General features: G+C 43.0%; 1 protein-coding gene across 1 annotated transcript in view; it reads left to right on the top strand.

Moving 5' to 3' along the window:
* Positions 1–633, top strand: part of LOC138852639 (trinucleotide repeat-containing gene 6C protein-like) — a 15244-nt gene extending 14611 nt beyond the window's left edge. Inside the window, exon 2 of the mRNA XM_070084607.1 lies at positions 1–633. This exon is cut by the window's left edge and continues 278 nt beyond it. Within this exon, the coding sequence (XP_069940708.1) occupies positions 1–100 (100 nt within the window). The 3' untranslated portion in view covers positions 101–633.
* The last annotated feature ends 12123 nt before the right edge of the window (positions 634–12756 follow it).

Here is a 12756-nt window from a genome sequence, read left to right as displayed (position 1 = left end):
GGGTGGGGCCAGTCTGGGTGATGGGGATCAACATCGTGCCACACCTTCCTCACTCAAGCCCTACCTGCCGGATGGCCTTCTCACCTCCGAGTCCATATAATAGGGGAGGTGGGGGTCAAGTGCTGTCACCCAGTGGGCACCATCACAGCAACACTTTCAATGCAGCAACCACAGTGGTAGTTTAGTACCATAACCACATGCTAGAGCCCTGCCACTACACAGGGTAAGCTCACAGTCTTACTCATACACCTTAATTTATGCTGGTCCATACATGTGTATATCAATCCCAATTTTATTAAGACAATGCCTTAAAAGACTTAGCTCCAAGCACACACAAGAATAATCAATCATTTCAATGCTCTTTATGGTTAAGGTGAAGACCATGGAGCTAAAATAGTTCATGTGCTGTGACTTACATACAAAGTTACTTGTATTGACATGCTGATGTTGACCATTATTTTAGGAGAAACAAAGGTGCAAGCTAAACTGAAGCAAGAGGTGATCTGCCTGCGCTCCTCTCTTGTTTCAGTTACATAACTGGTCCTACTTTTAAATGCCAATATTATCTAAGTCTGTTCTTACCATGAATCAAGTCTTATTATATGATAACAAAAGAATATACCTACACAGTTTTGCAGTGTTTTGATGTACATGTACCAAAAGATAAACAATTAAGTTATATTTAGTTTTTAAGAGAGATTAATTGTAAGGTCTAGGTTAAAATTATAATTAAGTTTATAGTTGAATTTGCAGAATTGTTCAGTGATAGCACTCCTCTGTGTGATATTTCCTAAATGGATAATTATATATATATATATATATATATACATATATATATATACTTTAAATGTGCTTACTTATGTATCTCAAGTTCCACCACAGACTCTAGTGCTTGTAAGATTTACATCCTCCACACAAGATCTGCTCATATGTACAATGGAGCTCTCCAGGACTCAGCAGATATTCCTCAGTCTAGTGATTAGGTAGGTACAGGGTGCAGTGAGGAGCCAAGCACCATTCCTCGGATCGTCCAGTAGTTCTGCTGTCGTCATCATGAAGGCCTCATAATGGGCTCTGCTGTGCATTTGTCATCTGGGCCTCTTTTTGGCCTCTGTTATTTCGTCATTATGCTAGCCATCCAACTTTGTTCTGTTGTCAAAAGTTAGTCAGTTTAATGGCTACACAAGATGGTGACATCATCCAGATTTAAATCTGCTATTTCATTAGCATTCAGAAGTGGTGTATTAAATCATAAACATGTCATCATAATGCAGGCCTCGAAGTCTACTGTGATGTAATTGAGGCCTCCAGCCAGTATGACAGTGTGTTGTGGTTACAGTAAAGTTAGCAAGCATAGCCCACAGATCTGCTGCATTATCATCTGGTAGACAGAATGTTGTGGTCTTTGCCATAACATAGTCATGCAAGCCCTCAAATTTGCTACCCTCAGTCGTACTCATATCCATCATTATTATATTATCATTATCATTATCATCAACATAAAATGAACCCATGCAACCTTTGGTTCGTTGGTCTCCCTCTTCCCAGGGTGCACCTCCCATGCTACTTCTACTTGTCGGAAAACAGTGCCCCACATTCTCACTGTTGGTGTGTATTTTTCACTTTAGTAAGTGATGACAATGAAAGCATACTGTACATGATGTGTTCTTGTAACTTCTGGCAAGTTTGACGTTGTGATATAATAGTCACCAGTGGTCCAAAGGTTATGTTTGGGTATTAGATCCCAGGTTCTTGCTCCAGCAGTCTTGAGATTGGCAGCCAGGTTCATTGCCTCATACAACACAGAACACTTGTAGAAAGACCACTGGATCTGCTTAGTCATCTAATCACCATTTCCCTGGTCCATATTTGTCAGTGTGAGTAGCATCGAGTGTGTGGCTGCCAGCCAAGGTTGCATCATGGTACAAATCCTACAATATCTATCGAAACCAACTTAGCAACATCCAGCCAATCGGTGTTTTTTTTTTTTTTTTTTAAGTAATAGACAACCAATCAAATTAGCAAAATGTAATACTTAGGCATACTCATACTTAAGCTGATTTGGGCTGATGTTGTAGGGTTCGTAGCCACGAGTAAGTCAGCAGCATACCAAGTGTCAGGTTGACAAACAATGGTGCTGCAAATAATCATGCTAAATGTGAGATTTAGTGATAGGTCCAGTCCACTCTTTCATAATGTTACTATTAATTCTCTTTGTCGCTCAGCTTTACTTACTATTTTTATCCCCACAAAAAATGCACAAAAAAAATAATGATTGTTGTAATTTGTTTTATGAACTCAAGTCATGGTGTAGTATTTTTCCGTATTCAGTATTTTGTACAGTTTTGAAAAGGAGTATAAACAAAGTGCCACCATAAATGTTTTTTTTTTCTCGAGGATATATTGTAAGTGACAGAGCTCTTATATGTCTGGATATTATCTTGACCTTTAGCTGTAGTGATACTTTGGAGCCATATCAATATTATAGCTTTCAGATTAATGATCTAAATACAATGAATAATCAAGCCAGTCTGCCAAAAATCTAGACTAAGCAAGGCAGTGAATCATCATAATTGAGACTAACTTTGCCATGTATAACAGCATATTAAGTAGCTGTCAGACTTCCAGCTGTACTGAGAATCAGCTTTGATGATTCCTTGCATTTTTGGGCAATCACATATTGTGTGGTTTCCCAAATGTTTAATAGTTTTTAGTGGTATGTGTAGTAGGGATTGGGTTATTATAGTATTAGGAAACTTTGTGAACTGTCAAGGTCAGGTACCAGGCCAGGTACAGCATTACTGGTACTTGTCAATTTTCTCCACCTTGGTTAGCAATAGTCCCTTAATAGCAGTAGATTTGTTTCTACTGCCACTGTTTTGTTTAATTGACTAGCAGTGGTGATGCTTGCTCCATGATTTTTGCTTGTTAGCTTGGCCTGATGCCTGGGTGGTTTTATATTCAGAGGAGCACTGTATAATCTGGGCACTGTTGATCCCACACTGGCATAGTTTAGTATAATAACCGTCAGGACTTTGCACAAGACCAACAGAAGGTGCACAGTCTTACCCTCACTGGTGCATGACTGTGTGCTTCTAGCTGTAATATAGCTATATCAGCTCTGACCTGACATGTAAAACTTGTAGACTTCTGAGGTCCTGTGTCAATGTGCAGCAATCTCAGTAATGGTGTTAGTGCAGCTGTAGTAATGGATGCCCTAATTAAAGGTGAGCATGTGCTCCTCTGAAACTCGACTGCCCTAAAAGTAATTCTTCCAAGATTATTTAGCCAGTTAAGATACTCGCCTTCTCTCCCTGTGTTAACTATGTACAAGAACCAAACTTTTAATTTTTTTTTGTGGTTATTATAAATGATTTACATACAGCACTGTATATAAACTGTGCTGCAAGTTGTACAAGCGTTAGATGCCACCACTGCACACACTCTTGCTGAGAGGGATCTCTGGGGTGTTTCATTATAGATCTAGGGTTATGTATTCTGTGTCCCGAGGTTTACCTGAGGTTAATAGTCATCTCGCATTTGCTAAGTTGTAGCTGGCTGCTACAATTCTCTTCGCAGTTGTGATTTTTGCTAGGGTGATTGTTATTCTGCCTTTAAAGAGGAACTAATTGTTAATGATAGGTTTTATTTGATAGGAAATTGTTTAGTTTGTTTAAGATTAGGTTGCATAGTATTTTTAGGGTGATGAGGTTAGCTTATGGCATTTTCTCAGGAACCTTTGTGGCGCAGGGGACGGATAATCTGCTCAGCACTGGTGAACAGCTTGCTGTTCTCATTAGTGAACAGTGTGTTGTTATGCACTGCTTAGCAGTCTGATACTCTTCTTAGGGAACAGCTAGCTCCTTAAGGAACACTGGACTCCTTAGGTTAAGTAGCAGTCTGCTCCATGGGTTTCATTTATGTTTCTTGGGTTGTGGAATAGTTGGTTCCCTAGGTTAGTTTAAAGTTTCTTCAGTTACAGAAACAATATATTTTTCAGCTTCTTAAAGCAGATTCTACTTGTTATAAAAATGTAATAATTAACACAAAGCTTTAGAACAGATTGTCTCACTAGTGACAGATAGTATTTGGTTACTGTAAGATGAATCTGTTCCTTTGCAAAAATTGAAGCATTAGTTTGTTTACTGAATAAATAGTTTGTTTCTTAGCTGAAGGAAAGATCTGCTCGTTTGCTTAATGAGGAGTGTGCTTCTCAGTTGAGGGTAATAGACCACAGCTGGGTTCTAGGGCAATAATGTTCAACTGTGTTTTGAGTAGCAGTCTGTTACTTGAGGGCTAAGCAAGTCAGCTGCTTGGTTCTGAAAGGCAACCTGCTGCTCATTTCTTGGTAGTCCACGTGTTGCAGTGCATTTCTCTCAAACTATGCAGGACTCCCATCTGAGTTTCCCAGTCTGCCTGTTGGGTCAAACTCATTCATTGCATTCGACGAATAGTAGGTGTAAGGATCTTTGTAGTTGGAAACTCCGTCTCCTGCATTTATTCTCATTATTAGTGCAATATTTTATCAAAATACAAAGATCATAAAAATAATCTGATGCATAAAATTGATGCACATAAAAAACTCAAGGATGTCTTGTGGACAATCGTATGTGATGCATGATATATTCGTGCACATGGATGACCGTAAAAGTGATTGCATGATTTATACTCATGCTTTAGGGTGACAGTGATGCATGGTGTACTCATGCTTTAGATTGACTAGAGAAGAAGCGCAATGCCTTATTCATTCCTCTTCAGAAAAGAAGTGTAGTTGTGATGTTTAATGAAGTAACGCTGATCAACTACTAACTTATAACTACCGTCCTAGCCTGCGTCTTCAGTATCAAGAACTCCACACAAGTCTTGTTTCACATCTCTTGTGATAACTGGTCTTCATGATTGTTTTATTGGTATACAAAAGAACCTGTGACAAAGTAACTGCTGGGTGCAGGGAAGCAAGGCTTGTGTGGTCAATTATATGTGCACAAGCTGCGTTTGGTGCTACGTGTGATCCCTGGACTGTTGATGGAGGACCAAAGCCTCAATTGTTGGCCACTGGCATCCTAGCTTCTGCGCTCGCCTGTTCTCCCTGCTGCCCACACACCTTCATCCACCCATCCACACTGTGCATGTCACATTTCTGCACCTATCGGCGTAAAGACACTCTGAGTGTAGGTGGCTGTGTTAGTATGACTGGGGTGACTATGATAATTTTAGTTTTGCCTGTGATGTTTTACTACGTTTCCTGACTAATGACTGGTGAGTTTCTTGTTTTATGGGTTAATTATAGTACTAATGACTAAGAGACTATTAATGTACTCAATTTATTGTACGGATGAGTAGTAATTATATAAATATAATTATAAAATATATATAAATATATATATATATATATATAAATATATTAACTAGCACATAGTGTATGGTAATGTTTTGAAGTGTAGTTAAATGAAAGTGTGGTTGTGGTGATACTTTGATAGTATGGGTGGGCAGCATCTCCAGGACGTGAAAGGTGCTGTGTCAGGAGTGCTACAGGGTCTTGAATCTACCCAGGGACTATTCAAGTTCACCATTACTTCCAATTAGTAAGATCTCAAATTTGCATTATTGCCTCTGTTTCCCCTTTTTTTTCAGCTTTACTACCTAATCATTAAGCTCACTTGCAGTGTTAAATTTGTGCCAGATACGGGTGAAAGAAAAATGTCCCTGGTCAGGTTTGAAGCTCTGCACATCTTCCTTGCTTAGGGGCCTCACACAACTTCCTCCCTTAGAAAATAGTCAATAGTCCTGCTTGGCATCTATACAAAAAAAATGAAAGTGAAAGCATTTAATAAAAGTAAATAAAAACATAATAAAAAAGAAAATGTATGCCAGGTAGTGTGTATGGTGTGAGGTGCCTAAGGTTGTTATGGTTGTGAGTTGAATCCAAGTGTGATACTCCCTCTCTGGTCAGACACAAGGGCTTCACCACCCTCAGCAAGTGCAACGTATATGTGCCTTGTGTTTGATTTATGGTGGCCTGCAATGACACCATCACCACCAACACCACCACTTCAACCACCTGTGCTTGTGTGCCTTCTATAAGAGGGGTCACAGTCTGCACAACTTCACACAGTGAACACTTTAGCATGTGAAAATAGTTTAAAAAAAAAAGAAAAAAAAAAGAGTAGCAACACCAAATGCAAAGCCTCATATAATTGATTAACACACCCTGCCTCATTTTGTTAATGGAAAGTGCTAACCAAGAAACTACTACAAGGACTTCCTATTAATAAGTATGTAGAAAGCAACATTGACCTATATATATATAAGATTTCTTTTGGAGGCTGTAGTATGTTGGACAGTTAGCAGACAGTGATGGGAGGCATGTGGTTGTCCACATGGCCGGTCTCAGGGAGCAGTCGACCAGATGGCAGTAAGAAGGGCAGTTCAAGTTTGCATCAGCTGCTAACTGGAGAGATTAAGTTGGCTAAAGGCCTACGGAGTACTTACTGGCTTCACTACCACTGCTGCTACTGTTACCCATCACACTTGTTTCTGCTCTTTTTTTTTTTTTTTTCTTTTTTTTCGAAAACTTAATATTGCTACTGCTGTGCAAGAGGTTGTTGCAATCAGGAACACTGTGGTGCGTATGTGGTGTCAGCCATCCCACACCTAAATGTGCTAAGTAATTCCTGTTGTAAAAGTGTCCTGATTCCAAAGATCCTTGGAGTTCCAGTTAAGGCTTTTGGGTGATAAAACTTGTATTATGATTTTTGTACCTGACTATGTACAAGTCAAGATATTCTTTTAATATTGCTATATAGATTAAAATATACACAGTTAATTCCATGAAGTGGTAATAACTGTAGTTTAAATGAACTTGACACATGCAGTCAAAGAGTGACTTAACTTGCAGTCAACTACTCGGTTCTCTCCTCGTCAAAATAACAATAATGTTGGTGAGTAGTTGATCTCAGTTTTGTTACCATCATGTTGGAGAGTGAGAAGTGTATTTAGTGGGTGTAGTGTGTTTTGTGCTGGCAGTGGGGGAAAGGGAGGATGGGGAGAGAGTGATTGGGTAAAATATACCTTCACCCTCTCTAGAAACAGCTCTTCTCATTCAGCACTTAATAATGACTGTTCTGCCTCCCACCTGGCTTCATTGTGTGCTTTATTTTGTAGATTAGACTGAAGTAAATTTTATAATGGTAGAATGTCACAATATTGTCACAATCCTTTTTTCTAACTTTCTTGGAAAGTTAAAAGTATATGTTGCTTCCTGCAGCTTCATAACCCACTGTCAGAAGTGAGGCAGCTAAAACCTAGGTCACTATAAGAACTGATGGAGCTCTGAATGGTGAGCCAGTGAATTCCAAAGTATGGCTGCACTAGGGTCACCTTTCAGTAACCCCTTTACCCCACAACCACCACCCCACAACTACTGCCCACTTCTCTGTATTGCACCTCAAAGACAATTGTTGCAGCTTTGTCAACTTTGAAATGCATTTCAAACATGAGATTCCAAAGATACCTTGAAGGAAGTAATGGGTGCCATTTGTAGCAACTGATAGGTTTATGACTTCTTGGTTATGGTGCCAAATTAAACTAGTAATAACTGGATATGATCAATAGTAAGTAATATTTCTCTTATAATAATTATAGCTTGAATGTAAGTTTTCTTAAGTTTAGCCTATCTGGTCATGTCTTCTTGTAGGAAAATACACAAAACAATCTAGGCTGTGTTCCTTTGTCACCGATTCCAGTGTTGCTCTTAATCACCTAGATGTAATAATTAAAGTGATGGTTGCGTTCTCATGGTTCTCGTTTTGAACATTTTAATTAGGGACATGTATACTGATGAGGGCATAATAGTTGTATCTTATTGATACTACCATCAAGACATATCGCACACTCCGTGCACGTTCTCTTGAGTAATCTGTGCGCGGTGGTGAACCAAAGCATTTGTTGTGTGTATTAGCATCACCCCGCAGCTGCAGTATGATGCTGTTGTTGTGGCATCCCGCTGCCATTATGCCCCAAACTCCTACCCAGAGCTTCTCCAACCCTCCTCCTCCTCAGGGAGGGCTAGGGTGGCAATGGTGAGCCCCCAACTGTAACAACCTTTAGTGTGTGGTGATAGTTGAGGGCTCCTGGGGTTATTGGTGGCAACCTGCCATAGCTCCACCTGAGGCTAGACAGGCAAGTCTTTCCATATAACTTAAATGGTATTATCACATCAGCACCGGTAACGAGTCAGAATTTTGTATTAGATGAGTGATGTACGTTTTATACATATATTTTTAGATGTGCAAGGCAACGGTCGTTGGTGCAGGACTTAGCGTAATATTGACTGATGCTATGCCCTGTGTGGTTGTTGCTGCCAGTATTTTTTCCTCAAGTAATATGAGATTGAATCACTGGTATATTATTGGCGAATTGCTCATACATGTAGAATGTGTTCAAGTCTGGTCTAAGCTCTTTTACAACAGGGAATTATCTTAGTGTCCTTGTGAGGTTTTGTTGAAGTACTAGGTGTAAGTTGATTATGGCCAGGATGTGGTCTAGGGTAGCACCGGTGGTCCGAACGTCGAGGCTTTCACTTTAAATGTAAAAGAGCTTAATAGTGTCTCTCTATGCTGTGTAGTGGTGGCATCTAATACGTGATTAAGCTAAGGTAACTTACAGATATTAAAGTCTACAAAAAAGTTATAAAAATGTACTTGCTATTGTGAAGGGATGGTTTGTTGCCTGCTCAGGGTTACCACACTTAACTTCTGACGTTCATGTGATGTGTGAGGTGGCATGCAGCACTTGTTGGGATCACAAGTGGGCTTTTCTTCCCCACCCATTATGCTGGGGCGGAGGGTGTGTTGCAGCCTCCTTGTCCAGTGAGCTTGTCTAGTCCTGAGGGTCCTGTACCAAGACTGCTTGGCAGGCTGCTGTGATTGCATTGCTTGGATCCAGGTCCTCACCCTCAGGAGGTGCCACACTCCCACCGCACCACCATTTTAATTTTCCCCACCATTCCACAAATTTTCACATTTTTAGTATGCTGTATCTTGTATTCTTGGAACCCACATGGTATATTTCATGTCCATCCTCCAAGGAGCAGCCACAGCTGCTGCAGCCATGTCAGGTGCTCCCCCTGTGCCTCTCTTGTGTGTTCAGTGGCCCCGGTCCCTGCCCGTATGCAAGCCTCAGTCTCCACCACCACATCCGGGGCCTCCACCTTTGTGTAACATGACATGTCGCAACTGCTGCCGGGGCTGCCTACTAATCCCATCCTTGTTGTAGCCAAGTGGGTTCTCTCATTTTCTTGCATAAATCTTCACACACTCCAATCATTTTATTCTTGACATGTACTGCTTGCCATTGCCTTCACACTCCAAATGTAGCAATGAAGCCAGGAGCAATAAGGTGAGCTGTCGTGTCCGCCGTCTTCTCAGCCCTGTATTTTCTGGTAGTCAGCCGCAGTCCACAGGCTGAGGTGGTTGATAGAGCGGCATGTGTGATCCTGGTGGCCATGGAAGGTCACATGGCCAGGTGCTGGGAGGGCGGTGCTTGCGGCATGCCCCACGTATCCATGTGTTGGTGTTGTGTTGCCATGTTAGCAGGCGGCCGCCAGGTTTTACCGTGCTCACTCTGCCGCGCCAGAGGTTACCTAGTAGACCTTACTCCTAATCTTTAATGTCTGGCTAAGAACCAGCATTAAGTGTTGGAAAAGTCTGCATGGTGGTGGCCTGGCACGGCTGGCCTGTCCTCCCTATCGTACCACTGCACATTCCCACGAGCTAGTCAGGGCGGGGCACCACACAACACTGCCACCTGTGCCAGGTAGGTGGTGGCCCAACACCTATTGTCCAAGGGACATTGAACTGGTTCTGTGTGGGAGGCACCAACCCGCCCTTGGCACCTCTTGATAACCATGCCACATGATGCATATCCTAGCTGGTCAGTGTGCTTGGACAGGTCAGCAATGCTTTTAATATAATTATTTATACAGGCTTTCTTGTACTGGATGTTCCAATATGCATAAATAAATTTGGTCTCAGTGTTTACACCTGTACTTCATTTTTATTATCCTTTTTTACCATTTTTAATATATCTAGTGGTTCACACCTCTTCAAAGGGACCTCTTTGATGTGGTGGACAGGCTCTTGGTCTCAGGAATCAAATCCTTTGGTCTCCTTCCTTAGACTGAGTCTAAGTACCCCTCAATCCTCCCATCCCTATCTCTTCCTCCTCATACCCTCCCTTTTATTCCCTTCCCTCCCCTCTCCCAAACCTCCCCCCTTTTTCTCCATCCCGTTTGTAGCCTCTGGGGTCCTCCCCTCTGGCATTACGGTTTCTAGCCTCTTCAAGGGGGGGGCTCCTTGGAGTGGTGAAGAGGCTCTGAGGAATTAGACCTGTCGGTCTCCTTCCTCAGACCGAACCTAATTACCCCCCAATCCCCCCTTCACTATCCCATCCTCCCTATCCTCCCCTTTTCCCTTTCCTCCTCCCCACCCCTCCTTTTTGCCCTTCCTCTTTTTGGCCTTTGGGATTTTTTCCCACAGGCGCACTAGTTCCTAGGTAGGGGAAAGGGTACCGGGGTCCATCTCATTCCGTTGAGGTTCTTGGAGGTGGCATAGTTTGCCGTGGAATCTGGATCACCTGGGGATGTCCCGATCCCCCTCTGGTATCCCAGAGAGTGGCTTTGGGTGTCTTTCGGGCAATGGGTGTATCTGGAAGCCACCTTTCGGATTCCAGGGGTGGTGGCCGAAGGAGGTATGCTTTGTGGCGGATATCCGGCTGCCCTCTCTTTTGTCCACCGAGGTAGCTCAGCAGATGTGAGGTTGCTATCCTGGATTGCTGGTTTACTGGCATGAAGGGTAGGGTATGGCACGGGTTCCATGCTGCATCTGCACTACTAGCGGTGCTGAGGTCCTCTTGGGCGCGGAGGGAGATTTCCGGCCCTTTCATTCCTCCTGGGAACTATTCCTCCCTGCTCCCCCCTTTTTTTATTCTTATTTTTATTTTATTTTCTTTTTTTTTTCTTAAAAACAAAAAGCAAAGGATTAACCTAACCATGGAGAACCCAATCTATGAACCCACTACCCCTGGGCCCCTTCTTGATACTGCACCCCATTCGGACACTCCTGATGCCCCTGTACCTCTTGCTGGTGCTGTTTCCTCACCTGCTTCAGGTACCGGGCTTCGACTGACTCCTTCGATTTGTCTGACCTCCGCTCTCCTTTGACTATGCTTCCAGCCTCTCCCTCTACTGTACGGCAATTTTTTATTCTTATTTTTATTTTATTTTCTCCTTTTTTTTTTTTCTTAAAAACAAAAAGCAAAGGATTAACCTAACCATGGAGAACCCAATCTATGAACCCACTACCCCTGGGCCCCTTCTTGATACTGCACCCCATTCGGACACTCCTGATGCCCCTGTACCTCTTGCTGGTGCTGTTTCCTCACCTGCTTCAGGTACCGGGCTTCGACTGACTCCTTCGATTTGTCTGACCTCCGCTCTCCTTTGACTATGCTTCCAGCCTCTCCCTCTACTGTACGGCAATTTTCGAACTGCCAGCCCATTTCACGACGGACCAACTCCAGTCCTACTCCTAAACGCCAACGAAAATCTCCTGATGTTCCTTCGTTACCTTCCCATTCTACTCGGAAAAGACCGACACGTCATGCACTCCCTCTCCACACTCAGTTTCGGACCACACAATGGACTAAATTCTTTACTTTAAGACTGACTTCGACTTCTTCTGCCTATCTTTTTGACCATAGTATTGGCAAAGCACTCCTGTGCCATGTTGGTAGAGATATTTCATTTCATGCTCTCAACAGCGGTACGCTCATCGTCACTGTCCAGAATGCTACCCAAGCTCATGATCTTTCTCTCCTTTCACATCGATACTACTCCTATCACTATTGAAAAACATCTTTCAATTCTTGTAGTGGTACTTCTCTTCAAGGGGGGCTCCTTGGCGTGGTGAAGAGGCTCTTGGTCTCCTTCCTCAGACCGAACCTAATTACCCCCAATCCCCCTCCCTTATCCCATCCTCCCTTTTTCTTTTCCTCCTCCTCCTCCCCACCCCTCCCTATTACCCTTCCTCTTTGTGGCTTTTTTTTTCCCACAGGCATGCTAGTTCCTGGGTAGGGGAAAGGTACTGGGGTCCATCCCATTCCATTGAGGTTCTTGGCGGTGGTGTAGTTTGCTGTGGAATCTGGATCGCCTGGGGATGTCCCAATCCCTCTCCAGTCTCCCGGGGAGTGGCTTTGGGTATCTTTTGGGCGACGGGTGTATCTCTGGAGGCTGCCTTTCGGATTCTGGGGGTGGTGGCCAAAGGAGGTATGCTTTGTGGCAGATATCCGGCCGCCCTCTCTTGTCCACCGAGGTAGCTCGGCAGATGTGAGGTTGCTATCCCGGATTGCTGGTTTACTGGCATGATGGGTAGGGTATGGCACGGGTTCCATGCTGCATCTGCACTACTTGTGGTGCTGAGGTCCTCTTGGGTGCAGAGGGAAATTTTTGGCCCTTTCATTCCTCCTAGGAACTATCCCTCCCAGGTCCCCCCTTTTTTATTCTTTTTATTTTCTTTTCTTCTCTTTTTTTTTTTTTCTTAAAAACAAAAAGAAAGAAGAAACCTAACCATGGAAGCCCTAGTCCATGAACCTGCTACCCCCAGGCACCTTCTTGATACCACACCCCGTTCTGACCCCGCCTCACCTTTGGACCACTCTTCAGACGCTCCTCATGCCTCTGTACCTCTTGCCGGTGCT

The sequence above is a fragment of the Cherax quadricarinatus genome, chromosome 13 (assembly GCF_038502225.1).
Source record: "Cherax quadricarinatus isolate ZL_2023a chromosome 13, ASM3850222v1, whole genome shotgun sequence".
In the NCBI taxonomy this organism is placed as follows: domain Eukaryota; kingdom Metazoa; phylum Arthropoda; class Malacostraca; order Decapoda; family Parastacidae; genus Cherax; species Cherax quadricarinatus.
Note: the sequence above shows the minus strand (reverse complement) of the source record. Positions and strands in the feature narration are given on the sequence as shown.